Source organism: Primulina eburnea, chromosome 14 (assembly GCF_022965805.1).
Source record: "Primulina eburnea isolate SZY01 chromosome 14, ASM2296580v1, whole genome shotgun sequence".
NCBI classification, from domain to species: domain Eukaryota; kingdom Viridiplantae; phylum Streptophyta; class Magnoliopsida; order Lamiales; family Gesneriaceae; genus Primulina; species Primulina eburnea.
In genome coordinates, this window is record NC_133114.1 from 4,601,605 (window position 1) to 4,616,054 (window position 14,450).

The window sequence follows — 14,450 nt, forward strand, 5'->3', positions numbered from 1 at the left end:
TTTCCTCAAAAAGTTAGATATTGTTTTGATTTTGTCATTACCAACTTCAGGGCAATAATAGTTTTTTAACATAATTTATATTAGTGTCCTTGTATTGTTTTTTTAATAGGATTTATGATTATTTTGTTATATTTTAATTATTGTTAGATGACAATAACTATATTAAATTTGTAATTTTTATAAATTATGTGTGAATATTTGAATTTTAAGAAAATGATTATTATTTTGTAGAAGATAATATGTGAATATTTGAATGTACTAATATATATATTTTTGTAAAAGTCAATTGATGTCACAAAATCACATCAAATTCTAGCAGAAAATTAGAATTTTTTATGACATGAAAATTAGCATTCGTTATTCTTCTGTCTACATTGAGTAAACATTTGGATTGACACAATAGTCTGCAAAATACGTTAGTTAAGTAAAGTAGTAAACCACACTAAACAAGTAATGTATGAAAAAACTCGTCTGAAAAGATATTGATAAGTGAAATCAAATTACCGATCACATTAATCAAACATTCATCTATCCCACCTACTTAAACATCCAATTAGAAAAGAGAGATCTATATACATAATTATGTATCATAGTTAGTTAGTTTTAGTAATAATTAATTATTATCGGACTATTCACGTGTATTATCGTACTTTGTGAAGATCTCCTCACGTCAGTTCCTACAAATATAAATAAAATTGCTGGAAAGTAATTTACTTTTTTTTTTCAAAAAATTATATAAAAATTTTCTTCGTCCCTCTAAATTATATATATATAAAATTTAAAATTCATCATAAAACCACATAAGTAATCGAATTGCAGTTACAAATCATATTTTATTATGTGAAATATAATTCAGTTCAAAATTTATCGGACAAACTGATCGTATTTATTTTGATTTTTTACTTCAAATCCGTCCATCCAAACACGATCTCTATAATCGTGATTCGATATCAGAGAAATAATAATTAGCCAAGATTAAATTAATTTTTTTTTTTTCATATGATAAACTGTCTATTACATATTTTGAGACTTGATCTTATAAAGACAAATCACAAGAACCTTAAGACCATAATAACCATAATTATAATAATTAATATATCTCCTACATTAACTAATCTGTCTCCACTAGACATAATCATATTGGAGATCAGAATCCAGGTTCCATAATAATCGGCTGGCTCATATTAATACCAAAGTAATCCCAAGCCGATTCAGCCATCACACAGGCCAGCTCCTCCTCGGCCGCGGCGTAGAAGCCTCCGCAGCCGCTCACGAAGCTGGCGATCTCGTTCAGAGACTGGAGCCGGTGGCTCAGTTCGGCGGCTTGAGCTTTGATAACAGCATTCTCGGCTTCAACATTCAGGTAATGCTGCGTGGTAACATTGAGGCGGGTGAGAATCTGACGGTTCTCCTTCCTGAGCTCAGCTACTTGAGCAATCAAGTCGTCGAGGCGCTTCTGTTTCCGGAGCCGGCTCCTCCGAGCCGAGTCGCGGTTCGAGATCATACGCTTTCTTCTCCGTTGGTCCAACAGTAGCAGCTGCAGACTTTCCTCGGAGCCTGAATTCTGAAACCCAGAAGAAATTGAAGAGATCCCAGTACTCGACGAGTCCATTAAAGTAGGAAAATCAAAGCTCAAATTTGTTGAAAATGTTCGATTCAGAAGGACCCAGATGATAATAGTTTAGCTATATTTGTTCTTGATTCGATTATTTTATACCGCTAATAATATATATATGTATATATTTATATAATAATTATGTAATTCAGAAAACGAAAATCATGAAATGCAGTAAAACCAGTAGAGAAAAACGACGGAAAAGGATTGAACTTGATGGGCCCTGCGCCTGTACGATGAATTTATCATAAAACCCTCCGAGAGGAAGAGTTCAGTCAGAATCGCAGACATAAAGATGAAAAATTAGTGCAGATGATTGGAACATTAAGATTGAGTTGAAATCAAATCCCAAAACCCAATATTAAATCGATTCTCAGATTCAAAGGTCGCCGAATTAAATTATGAAATCAAGAAAGATTTCTGCAGAGTTTGGAGAAATGGAACAGATCGGGATTGAAATTGAATCCATTTTTTTTAAAAAAAAAATATATATCTATAATAACAGCAGAAGAAAATTAGGGCACCGAAGGTTGAAGAAGAAATAAGGAGGGGTTTGGGAAGGTGGTTTTGCTGTCATTTTATAGAGCAAAAATCAGGTACTCCATTGTCCGTACTCATCTCATTTGGAAAAAGAACTATTAATTAATTATTAAAACTAAAAGTAATAAATAATTTAATAGATTGGAATTTAACTTTAACTTTTGAGGAGGTTTTTTGTGATATAGTTTTACGAATTTTTATCTGTGAGACGAGTCAACTTTACCGATATTCATAATAAAAAGTAATACTCTTAGCACAAAAAGTAAGATTTTTTCATTGATAACCCAAAGAAAAGATCTGTCTCAAAAAATACGACACATAAAACCGTCTCACATCATTTTTTGTCATTACTTTTGCAGAGCGATTCATTGATTTGTGAACACTATTTGATTTACAATATAGAAAAGGTAACAAAAATAACATTATTATGATATATATACACGAACATATTTTAAAAACATTTCCTACTTCCGTCTCAATTATATTTATATAGTTAATTTATTTTTCACACAAATTAAGATGTTATTGGAAAAAAAAAATTATATGTATGAATTTCCTAATACACACTTGTCTAATGATATTATTGGGAAATGAAAAGTAAAACAATTATCACATTAAATATGGGTATATTAGGAAAAAGTTTATTAAAAATAAAAAAAAATGAACGTAAACTATAAAATTATTAGATGAAATATTTACTAAATAATATCATACAGAATTTACTCTATACAGCGAAGATCATTAGTTCATAGAAAAACTTGATTAAAATCTTATTTTATCTCACAAAATTCTTTGTCCCAAAATTTTTGCTCGAAACATTAACAGGAAAATAAACAAACATTCTGCAAATTGTTGAAGTACAAACAATTGAGCGATCCCAAGAAGATAGATGCTTGATCTATCAATATTGGAGGCAAACAAATACTATAAAACAGTATCACTCAGAAACTAGCACAAATAGCATACTTCTTTATAATTTACAAACGCTCCGATTTTAGTTTTAAAAAAAAAACACAGTGCACGCAAATGTTTTAGGCGATTTTTCGAAGCTAAAAGGCCGTCTATAGAAGACTAAAACGCTACCATGTTACATTTTCATTAGTTTTCTGCACTTAGAAAGCAAAGAACTTCTTCTTCTTCTTCTTTTTGTCGATGTAGGCAAGCAGCTCTTCTTGCCGAGAGAGTGCGTCCTCGAGAGCCTGCAAAAATTGGATGGTAAAGCATACAGACGAACTCATCCAAAATATGCGTGAAGGAAGCGATATGATGCATGTAAATGCTCTTTACCGAATGTGCAACATAGATCAAGTGCTTTGATGCACTAGTGAGCAAGGGGTGGATAGTGTAGCATATAGCAGCCTAAATTGGAGATAATAACAGAACTGGTGATACCTTCTTTGCTGCAGAAAGCTCTTGCTCTAATGCATCAACGCGATTCAATGCATTGTTCAGCATCTCCTCCTTCTCTGGTGGCATAACTACAGGCTTTTTGCTGAGAACAATCACCTTATCCTCGAGTTCATTCATGCGTTTCATCATGGTGAAGTAATCGGCACTGGAAATGGCAGCTCCAGGTAATTCATAGGCGTTTGCGTGACCTTTAACCATCACATCAACACCATACATGGAACTCGAATAGAGGGTTGCATCTGTGAGCTTCTTAGGCATGTTTCGTGTCATACGAACCATAGTAACAACGCCCATAACTAAAGTCATCACTCCAGTGAAGATATGGTCGCTGAGTTTGTCGGATGGCTTGCAATCATCATGCACCGGGAAATAATCTGTGGCTGAAATTCAGGATATGTGGTCGGAAAATCAGTGAGTTAGTTTTTAAACTATCTCAATTTGCGAGCATGACAGAATGATGATTATGTACCTTTAGCAACAACAAAGTTGTTATTTGTTGCTCCTTTAACCCAAGTTGTAGTGACAGTTTTGTCAACCATAGGCACGTATTCACTTGCAAATGAACGAGGGTAGCTTCTGATTACCTGAAGGATTATTTTCTCAGTAATATAGCTTTTAGATATACATTTTTATGTGTAAATGCAAGAAACTACATGAGTTTGAGAAGCACTTGTATTGACATTAGTTCTTTGAAGCAACATCCATCAATGTAATGATATAGGTGTAGTTCTAACTTTCTTAACACAACACTCGCACATACACCAGATATGTTGATCATCATTATATCAAGTGAGACCTACCAGAAATATCGCCTCCGTCACTATTAACCACAAAATGGTTATTTTAGATCATCAAAAGCTCAGATTCTCTACTGGACCCATGTGGGCTCCATGTGATCTCATGTTGATCAACGACCCAAGTGTATAGCATCATGTTTGATGTGAATGTAATGCTAACATACTCAGAAGGTTGTCCCAACTTACTTCTTCATGAACAGGGGAGAGTTGCGTATGTGCAGCGTAGTCCTTGGTACCTCTTGGAGACTCCACCGTTGAGCTAACAAAGTTGTTTTTCTTCACATTCTGTGTTTCATTATGGGTTGTTCATTTCATATGTACCAGCCATTACAAACCGAACGCAGGCTACAAGTAGAAAGCTCACAAGTACCTTGGAAGTAGCATTCTCGTCCTCAGATATAGTTTTCTCTTCCACAGCTGGAATGACGATTTTGTTTGAGCATTTGTGTTCACCATTTCGGACCATCTCGTGATCAAAATAATCACCAGTTTCAAGTATTTCTTAATATGAAACAAATGCTAGAAATAAATCTGGATTGAAGAGCTTGATACTATGTAAACAAATACAAAATACCTTCATGATATCAGAGTCGTTCCAGGGACCTTTGTCAGATAGCATACATCCACCCTTGTCAGCACAAGTGCATGTACCACCCAAGAATTCGGGTAACTCACTGATACAAGATCAAACAAAAAGATACTGTATCATAAATATATAGTTATGAATTCCATCTGCTCGTTGGCTAGTTTCTCAGTAAAAGTCCAAGTATTTGAATTTTTACAGTAATTTTACCTGGCATCAATGACTTCAAGTAGCTTGCTTTGGTATTTATTGCCTAAAACCTGGGAAAAAAGGAGCATAGAGGCTCAAAAGTGGTGAAATTTGAGAAAAAGAATACGCGATGAACTTTGAAGACCTGAATGCAGCTTATTAGCTTACATGAATCTTGGAAGTAGTCTTTGGGTCAAGGAATGACTTCACAGTGTTCCACAAAAGCCTAAATCCAGATCCCGCATTGATAATGTACATGCGGCATAGGGTCTAAATTTTTAAAAAAATCACAAAAAACAGAACAAATTAGAATCAGATATACCTTTAAGTTAAAAACGAAAAGAACTACAATTTGGATTTCTAGAAACGAAAAAAGAAAAAAAAACTAAGTACCTCGGGGTAGTTATCACCATCAATCTTCTGCAGGCACTGGATGAGTTCTCTAGCGGCCTTGTTGAAGTTTTTAAGTCCCTGTACAAAAACTTACTTCTGTCAAACTACGGCGTCACAAACGAACCTTTATATTATGGGATCTACTAGCAACTGTTTCGCATCTATCCTCCATTAAAGAAGATAATTGATTAAACTACCACAAGTGTTCATTGTATGCTATTAAAAGTCGTTTACTTCTCACCCAGAATCCAATGTGAGACAGGGTATTATTACATAAAGGCGACTTTGATATCCTAACTATGAAAAAAGATTTTGCCATTGAGTATCCAAATTTCGACCACAAAGTTCTCTTCATTCCGCCCTGAAACATGCAATAATCAAAAGACGGCCTTGTCTACGTACCACTCCTTGGACATCCAAAATGGTGGTGCTCTGGTCGATATGCTTTTTAGCTGCGATTGAGCAAGCTGGAAACTTGTCAATGAATGTCCTCTCGAATTCTTGAACATGGTATTTGAGATAACGGTCTATTGTGGTGACTTGCATGAGCTTTGTAGCATCAACTTGACCGAGTCTTTCGATGTAAACTGGTCTGCCTTCCTTGTCGACACCATGATGCCCTTGTGGATAGTATTTCAGGACCTCACTTCTTTCCTTGAAATCGAAATCCTTGCATAAGATTTGAAGGATATTAGATACAAATTTCCATAATATTTTAAGCTAATTTTGCCAAGGATTTATTTATTCTGAAGGTAAAGATAAAAAGTTTCTGCATGATAGTAAGATCATATAATACCTCCATGATATTGTCAGCACCAAACTCCTTCCTCCATTGAAGCATATCAGACCACATTTGCTTAGTCTTTTCAATATCAAATTTCCTGGCCTTCAAAAACCTACATCATCCCAAATATATAATATAAAAAAAAATGAAACATAACTTTAACGACAAAATTAATGTGATTAATAAGCAGGTGCCTCCGAAAAGTGAAACTTAGGTAAACAAATGACAAAAAAAGATTCGACTTGCACCAGTAACCACCACATACATAGCTTTTGATATTGAGATAGGTGCCTGCTCCTACACAAATTACCTCAACAGCATTTGATAGTCGTCGTGTTTTGAAGGGAGCAATTCTTCGAGGATAAGCACCTGACGCAAGGCATCAACAGCTGCCACTTCCTCTGCATCTCGTTCATCTTCGAACACGACAGACATAACTCTGCTGTTACGCCTGCCCCTCTTAGTCAAAGAATTCCTGAATTTGTTTGAGGCATTGATTGCCTTCTTCTTGAGAGATCCAAGCCTTGTTTTCCTCTCGTCCTCTGTGTTTTCGAAATCAATTTTCTCGAGACCTGCCAAAGATTTTTCCCACCAGTGAAAGTTCTGTATCCAGGGATGGATCCGTTGAGGGGTGCAAAACTTGATTTTCTTTAAAAAAAAAACACAAAATCTAGTTTTTCTTTCCATTGACCACCCCTTTTGGGTCTGCCCCCCTCTCTGCAGGATTCCAAGAACCATTCTAGGCCATATTTTTCAAATGATTATGGTAATCTTCATCATCCAGATAAATATTCTGGCGTTTTCTTGAGATTCAGTGATCAAGGTTAATACGATTCAAACCAATTTAGATTTCTAGAAACGGTATACAAGACTACAATTCAAGAGTGAAGATAAAACATGTCTACGTTTCAACACGAGATTGAAGAGAAAACGAAAACTAAGCTGCATATCACAAAAAGACTTACTCGGCCTGAGGGGGCATTCAAGAGATCCAGACATTGTGTCACTCATGATTACAGTTCGCAAGTTTGATGACTTCGAACGAAACTATATACAATGATCTTGAAAGCTTCAAACTTGCAGGTTGCCTACACCTTTTGCAAGAATTGGGGGTCAGATAAATTAGCTGTGGAACCGGAAACACACACAAAAAAGGCTATTAATGTAGAAAGATCGCTCATAATGGTTTTCCAACAATTTCATGTAAAGTTGTTGCCGAATTTCATCAAAAAGAAAACATCAAAATTCCTGGACTCATTTTGAATTTTGATCCCATGAAACATGCATATATCACATTTTACATCAAGTAAGATGAAAACACATATAATATAACTCAAGTAAATTAAAAGAGCATAAAAAAAATATACAGCATTCCCAACTCCTTAAAATCAATAAACAATTCAAAAGAAATAACAAGAATATGAAATATTTACGCGAAACAGAGCAGAACTTTGACAATTTCTTGGATTAAAGAGCGAGTAAGAAAATTGAGCGAGAGAAATACACAGAGGAAAAAGATAGCTTTTTTTTTCTTTATTACCAGTGAACAAAAATGCCGGGGTTTGAGAAAGAATGGAGGGGCAGAGTTTTAAATTAACCAACACCAAAAATTCCTCAAGAAAATCAATGGCTGCCCATTATTCATTCACTCCCATTCTTTCTTCAAAACAGCATTTGCACCATTGAACATATTCTAGAATTATGGGATAATTACATCTCATGTGTTTCGAACAAATCTACATATTTCTTGAAATTAACTTTGACCATGTCTCCTTCCCATTAATTTACACACAGATTGTGTGTGCCTGAGATGCAGAGAGGATCTATGCGCGTAATGCAAGCCACTCCCTTCAAATTCCAAGTGCTCCCCATTTAACCAACGTCGCTGTCAGTTGGTTTCTCATAATCTATTGCATGTTGTGATAATTAAAGTAAAATTGCAATTTCGCTTTATAAATTTTGTATTTTTGTCATGATGTTCACAAATTTCTATCCATACTAAGCAATCTTTGATTTTTTATTTTTTTTACAATTTTATATTTTTTTTTCCGACGTAACGACGTTGTGTGCATAGACACTTTCAATAAACATAATAATTTAAACCGTCAAAATTACGGTTTTTTTTTTTTTCAAACTAATGACATTATTTAACTACTTATCAAAAATTGTTTCAATTATATTATTTATTATCTGTTGGAGATTATTGATTTATTAGAATTTAATATCAATTTGTTATTATTTAGATTGACTTTATAACAAATTTAAAAATTAATTCATATAATAAAAACATAATATTTGAGAAATTATATCTTGTGCGTGTACAAATCGAATTAAAAATGTGTTATTTGAAAAGGTAGAATTTATTATAGACGCATCATATCTGACTTTTTTTTATTGATATGTTATTATATAGTGTACAACTTCTTAATATTTTTAAATCCGACTTTCATATAAAAAAAACCCATTTTCGTGTTTTATAATTCTTTGAGGATGTCTTAAATATCTTTTTAAATCATTTTAAAAATTATAAATTCCAAGGACATTCGAAAGTAGACTTCTCCTTACATGCGATGTATCGAAAAATGAGTTTTATTTTTGGCAAAAACTTGTGTGAGACGGTCTCACGGGTCATATTTGTGAGACGGATCTCTTATTTGGGTCATCCATGAAAAAGTATTACTTTTTATGCTAAGAGTATTACTTTTTATTATGAATATGGGTAGGGTTGACCCGTCTCACAGATTAGTATCCGTGAGACGGTCTCACATGAGTTCTACTCTTTATTTTTTCACCTAACATATGCGAAAATTAAATAGATATATTAGACATTAATCTTTTATAAAAATTGCACAGACGCCCTTGTACAGGTTAGAAATTATCAAAATGACTAGCAGACAGAATAATTAAGGAAAAAAACTTAATTTTCTACAAGTCATATTTCAGCCAGACTAAACTAGTTCAAATATTAGGTATGCTAACTGGACGTTGCAAGATCAAGCTAGATGACAAAAAAAATAACAACCAACAACGTCCGGTTAATATAAATAATGTTCGAACTAGTCTAGTTGACCTAAAATATGACTTGTAGGAAAGTTAGTTTTCTTTTTAACCATTTTTCCCACTTATCATTTTGATCAATGATATATGATATATCATCAAAATACTCGAACTTGTCGGATTTGCAACTGGTGCAAAGTGTTCGTGCAATTTTTATAAAATATTAAGATCTAAGATGTCTATTTTATTTTTACAAAGAAACAAATTTATATTTTCGATATTTCACATGTGCTTTATTAAAAAAAACAACTCATTGAAAATTTTAATGTTAATTATATTTATACTCTCGTTGTTTACTTATTTAATATGTTTGAATAACCATATTTAAGTATTCATTTCATGATTTACAAGGTCAATGTAACAAATAATTAGTGCTACTCCACTCTCCCGAATAACTAACATCTGAAAAATAAATTGAATTAAAATAATTAAGAAGATGAGTTACAAAATAAGAAGGTTGGCTCATTTAGAAATATATGGAATATGGATTTGGATATATATATATATACATACCTTCTTCAATTCCTGAAATCTTCTATTATTACATACTTTATTTCTTGTCTTTTGATCCTTAAAAATAAATTAGATTTCAATATGCTCAAATTTATATATATATATTTATGCGTTAGTTTAATTTAGTTTTCTGGATCAGCTAAAAAATAAAAGTATTTTAAATCAAATTAGAGTTTGAGCTCGTTTAATACAAAATTAATGAGCTAGACTTCAATTATAGGTTACAACACAAGTTTGTAAATTTGTTTAATGAAAAATGTTTCAAAAAGTCCAAATTATCTTGATTTCTTTACTATATTAAAGCTGAGAGATATCATTTTTGTTTTTTCAAACTACTTTTGTTTGGCACTCAGTGATATTGGTCAAATTAAATTTTATTGATATTTTGGCTCGGTTAAATAAAAATGAAATAAAATATTGTTTTACACAACAAATTTGATTAACCGGCAAAGAAAAGTTTCAAAAAATAAAATAGTGTACAAGCACGAAATGCGTACATAGAGATACAGCTGTTAATGAAACGGAACTTGAGCGGGTTTGCCATCTCCATTCCCGTCTCCGAATTCCATCCCTACCCCCTACCCGTCCCAATCTCCGTTTTTTCGAGTTCGAGGGAATCCCCAAATCCGAAACTTCGGAGATCAACTTACCATTCCCACCCCCATCTCCGTTTCAAAAATATTAATATGACAAGACGATGACATATTCAGAGATTTTCTAAAACCAAAACTTATTATTATCTGTTATTTTTAGTAATAATAATAATAATAATATATATATTATTATTATTATTAATATTTTAAAAAATAATAATATTATTATCTTATTGATACTAATACTATTATTATCTTATTGATACTAATAATACTATTATTTTATTATTGATATTATTTTCGAGATGAGTTCAGAGATGATGATATTAATCTCATATCCGCCCCGAACTACATCGGGTTTAAAAAAATTCCCAAACCCGAAAAAATCGAGGATCCCCATCCTCGTTTCGGGTTTTCCCCATGGGGGTCCAAACCCGTGAGGAAAATTATCATCTGTACACTTACACGAGGATGGAGATCTTCGAATTTTTCGGGTTTGGGTCATCCATACACTTACACGAGTCTATATGTATGTGTGTGTATATATTATGAAAGAAAATATTTTTTAAGAAGAAACCAATTTTTATTTATTTTAAGTAAATTTCAAAATCAACCAGAAAAGAGTCCATCTAATTTTGTGGCTCTGATGGGTCTGGGCCTATTTCAAAAACAGGCCGAAGCTAGAGCCCAACCAAGTTTATGACGACGCCGTTTGCACGGAATGACAAATAAAAACCCTAACTAGATATATCGTAGAACCGCCCCTCTCCGCTTGCTGCCCCCAACTCCCGACGCTACCAGCCTACAGATTTACTTAACGATGGTGGGTCGCCGCCGAATCTCACGATTTATACACACATATGTCACAAAAGGCATTAATCCAGTTTATCTATGGGTTAATTTGTTTTTTTTCCTATCGTTGCAGGCGCCGAAGAAGGAAAAGGCTCCTCCACCGTCATCCAAGCCGGCGAAGTCCGGCGGAGGAAAGCAGAAGAAGAAGGTGAGTTTTTTGTGCGATTCTGCTTGTGTGTGTTATCGGTGATGTGTGCGTGAAGTAGTGTCTGATATGGTGGAAATGCTGTGGCGAATTATAATTTGCAGAAGTGGAGCAAGGGAAAGCAAAAGGAGAAGGTGAACAACATGGTGATGTTTGATAAAGCAACCTATGACAAGTTGCTGTCCGAGGCGCCTAAGTACAAGCTCATCACTCCTTCAGTTCTCTCCGATCGTCTCAGAGTAAGTTCATTTACTCTATTTAGAGAGATCGGATATTAACTTGTTTGACTGATCTTTGGATTCTTTTGGTTTTCTGTTATTAGATTGGTTTGTTTGTGTAACCGCATCATTTGGTATACTCTACGTTTGGTCTTATTTAGTGTTGCAGTTCATTCACGCACTCGCAATGCATTTTGTTATTGTGATTTCTATGTACTAATATGGAAATGAGGAATATCTGAAAGCTGTATTTAGTTTCATTTTATCTTTACATCTGAAACTTGGCGCTCATATGATATTTCTGTATGAAGAATCATCTGTTTTAGCACCCACCCATTTTGTGCACTGGAGTAAATATGGTGCAGTTGGTAGGCATAGTTGCTGTGTTCTTAATGCTTCTTGCACTATCTTGTTTGCATTCTTTAATCCTTAAGGAATACCTTGGGACTTTCGGAATCTTTACATTCTGTAATACTCTTGGACTTCTTAATTGTATCATTTTAGAGTATCTTTACGACCATCCTATGTGCCCTCGTTGGTATAAGGTAGTATTTCACCAATTGATCTGGCTGATCTGAGAGTTTAGCTGACATGGTGTGGATATTCTTAAGATAAACCTTAAAATTATGTGAAATGCTTTAATATATTTTTACCTTCCTCGCGGACTCCAAAATTTGCTGATTTGATGTGAATGTATTTGAGTTTAATCATGTTAATGAACTTGTTTAGCTCTTACACCGATTAGAAAAAAACTTTTCTTTAATCATCATCACATTGCCCCGGTTTACTTTACATACATGATATTGATTTTCATTGATTTGGTTGGTCGGCCGAACTTACTCTATCTATTGATGTTTGTCTCGATCATCAATATATTCGCAGATCAATGGATCGCTTGCTAGAAAAGCAATCAGGGAACTGATGGCACGAGGTTTGATCAGAATGGTGTCGGTTCACTCAAGCCAGCAGATATACACCAGAGCTACCAACACCTAGATGTTGGTTCTCTCTCTCTCTCTCTATCGGAGAGCCTGAAATGGGATTTTGCTAGTTTTGGACCATGTTTCTTTTAGCTTTAATGATAACAATCTTGAATGATATTGTTCCTTGGTATCCTCTAAACCTGGTTTAATATTCAGTATATTTAATCTGATGGCATGTATTTTCATTCTGTTCCACAAGCATGGTGGTAATCATCTTTGCCGTTTTCTTTTCCACTGTTGAGATTGTTCAAATGATTGTTTTACTTTATATGGTTATGGGTATTATCTTTGTCAAATAGCAGTTCACAATAATGACAGCTGTTTCAGCTCGAAGGAAAAGCTTCATTATTACTTAAGTGTGTTACAACTGAAGATGCCGAACCAGATCGATCTGTTTCTGAGCTACATTGCCTGTAGGTTTCCAACCTTGGATCAAATGAGACAATCCAATCTGGTTCCAACAGGTTTTTTCCAAACAATATGGACTCTGACTAGCGAAAATTGAGAAAGTATGTTCAGTGTTTAGCAGCGATGAATTTTATTTATTTATTTAAATATAGTTTATGAAATTATAAGTTTTTATTTAAAGAAGGAATGACCCGTTAACTGATGAATTGTCCGTGTACTCATTTATCTACAAAGATGACTTGCGTAGGCCCAGTGTGAGTAAGAAAGTGGCATCTGAGAAGAGAATTTTTTTTCCCAATTGGAAGATATTTGCAGACAGATTTGAGTCCGCCCCTTGCAAACTAGCTATGAATTTCACCATGCGATTACATGATCATGAAAATGATCGAATTCACTACTTTCCTAGGAATTTCTTGCTAAAACCAAAATAACCCAAGTTGTCAAACAGCCCTTCACCTCTTTTACGTTATCAGGTTAAAATAGATCCACCTAGACAACTCGAGATGGTAAGATTTTCAAGTTGATGTTACCCGCTCAGATAATAAAAACCGAGTAACAGAATTGGTGTATGTACAAAAAAGGATCACTAGCTGTTACAAGACAATTCGATCAAGTTGGCCAGTAAATATGGAACCTAAGTTTAACTGTTAAGTATATTCTTAGACAATGTTATATGCAAATGATAAGACGTTGATTGTTTTCATATCCTCGTTTCATCTTATATTTGACTTGATATTTACAATATTTTAATTACACGTCATTCTACTATTCATAACTTCCAATTTATTATCTATTATTATGCAATCATTTATTGTCTCGTATCACGAATTAAAGTAATATGGTCGAAAATAGTTTTGTCTATATACTGTAGAACCTAGGGTTTTAATCCATTTGATACCTGCGTGAGTTAAAAAATGCACTGAGAAACCTGCCCATGTTCATGGTTGGAAATTCTGCACTGTATCAAGACTCAAGAATCTTGCAGTAATTGTAAAGGAGAGGCACGTAATGCACATGGAGAATGATGGTCCGAGAGCAGAGTGGTACATTACACAAGAAAGGAACCAGGAGGCAAATACCACCTTCTCTTGTCAACATTATTTAAACAAAAATTTGAACTTTTTTCGATTCGAGAGTGCGTCGCAAACCTAGGGGAGCTTAAGGCTTCAATCGCCACACATACTGTAAAGATACTTTCCCAATAGAAAGAGTAAAATAAATGTAAATTAAAGGCGGAAATCCATGTTTCTAAAAAGTTCCTTTTGAGATCTGTGCACACCAATGCCATGGATGTCCCTAATATGACACTTATAAAACCAAGCACCTATAATAGAAGAAGCATTCTCAAACAGCCTTCCTGTTCCAAATAG

General features: G+C 34.0%; 3 protein-coding genes across 3 annotated transcripts; 1 reads left to right on the forward strand and 2 right to left on the reverse strand.

Annotated features, from left to right (window-relative positions):
- Positions 1–1,147: 1,147 nt before the first annotated feature.
- On the reverse strand, positions 1,148–1,612 carry LOC140811112 (bZIP transcription factor 44-like). Its single transcript, XM_073168987.1, has one exon. It carries the CDS (start codon positions 1,610–1,612, stop codon positions 1,148–1,150), a length of 465 nt encoding a protein of 154 aa, XP_073025088.1.
- A 1,395-nt stretch (positions 1,613–3,007) lies between these two features.
- LOC140813119 (phosphatidylinositol/phosphatidylcholine transfer protein SFH3-like) lies at positions 3,008–8,116 on the reverse strand. The gene is made up of 14 exons (XM_073171553.1): positions 7,852–8,116; positions 7,277–7,405; positions 6,622–6,883; positions 6,324–6,423; positions 5,930–6,196; positions 5,528–5,605; positions 5,303–5,404; positions 5,156–5,205; positions 4,937–5,036; positions 4,733–4,828; positions 4,549–4,647; positions 4,035–4,149; positions 3,548–3,945; positions 3,008–3,354 (listed from the first exon to the last, which is right to left on the reverse strand). The coding sequence occupies exons 2-14, from the start codon at positions 7,320–7,322 to the stop codon at positions 3,268–3,270; spliced, it is 1,800 nt and encodes a 599-aa protein (XP_073027654.1). The 5' UTR covers positions 7,323–7,405; positions 7,852–8,116; the 3' UTR covers positions 3,008–3,267.
- A 3,009-nt stretch (positions 8,117–11,125) lies between these two features.
- Positions 11,126–12,906, forward strand: LOC140813026 (small ribosomal subunit protein eS25). Its single transcript, XM_073171431.1, has 4 exons — positions 11,126–11,297; positions 11,400–11,474; positions 11,576–11,710; positions 12,572–12,906. Exons 1-4 carry the CDS (start codon positions 11,295–11,297, stop codon positions 12,683–12,685), a joined length of 327 nt encoding a protein of 108 aa, XP_073027532.1. The 5' UTR covers positions 11,126–11,294; the 3' UTR covers positions 12,686–12,906.
- Positions 12,907–14,450: the final 1,544 nt, after the last annotated feature.

Bases quoted from the DNA above. Each gene is read 5' to 3' on its own strand.
- LOC140813026 (XM_073171431.1), top strand. The intron at 11,475-11,575 runs GTGAGTTTTTTG...TATAATTTGCAG, and splicing joins GAGGAAAGCAGAAGAAGAAG to AAGTGGAGCAAGGGAAAGCA. The intron at 11,711-12,571 runs GTAAGTTCATTT...ATATATTCGCAG, and splicing joins TTCTCTCCGATCGTCTCAGA to ATCAATGGATCGCTTGCTAG.
- LOC140813119 (XM_073171553.1), bottom strand. From the start codon at position 7,322: ATGAGTGACACAATGTCTGGATCTCTTGAATGCCCCCTCAGGCCGA. The intron at 6,424-6,621 runs GTAATTTGTGTA...GGGATGATGTAG, and splicing joins GACTATCAAATGCTGTTGAG to GTTTTTGAAGGCCAGGAAAT. The intron at 5,606-5,929 runs GTACGTAGACAA...GTTTTTGTACAG, and splicing joins TTTTGGATGTCCAAGGAGTG to GGACTTAAAAACTTCAACAA.
- LOC140811112 (XM_073168987.1), bottom strand. From the start codon at position 1,612: ATGGACTCGTCGAGTACTGGGATCTCTTCAATTTCTTCTGGGTTTCAG.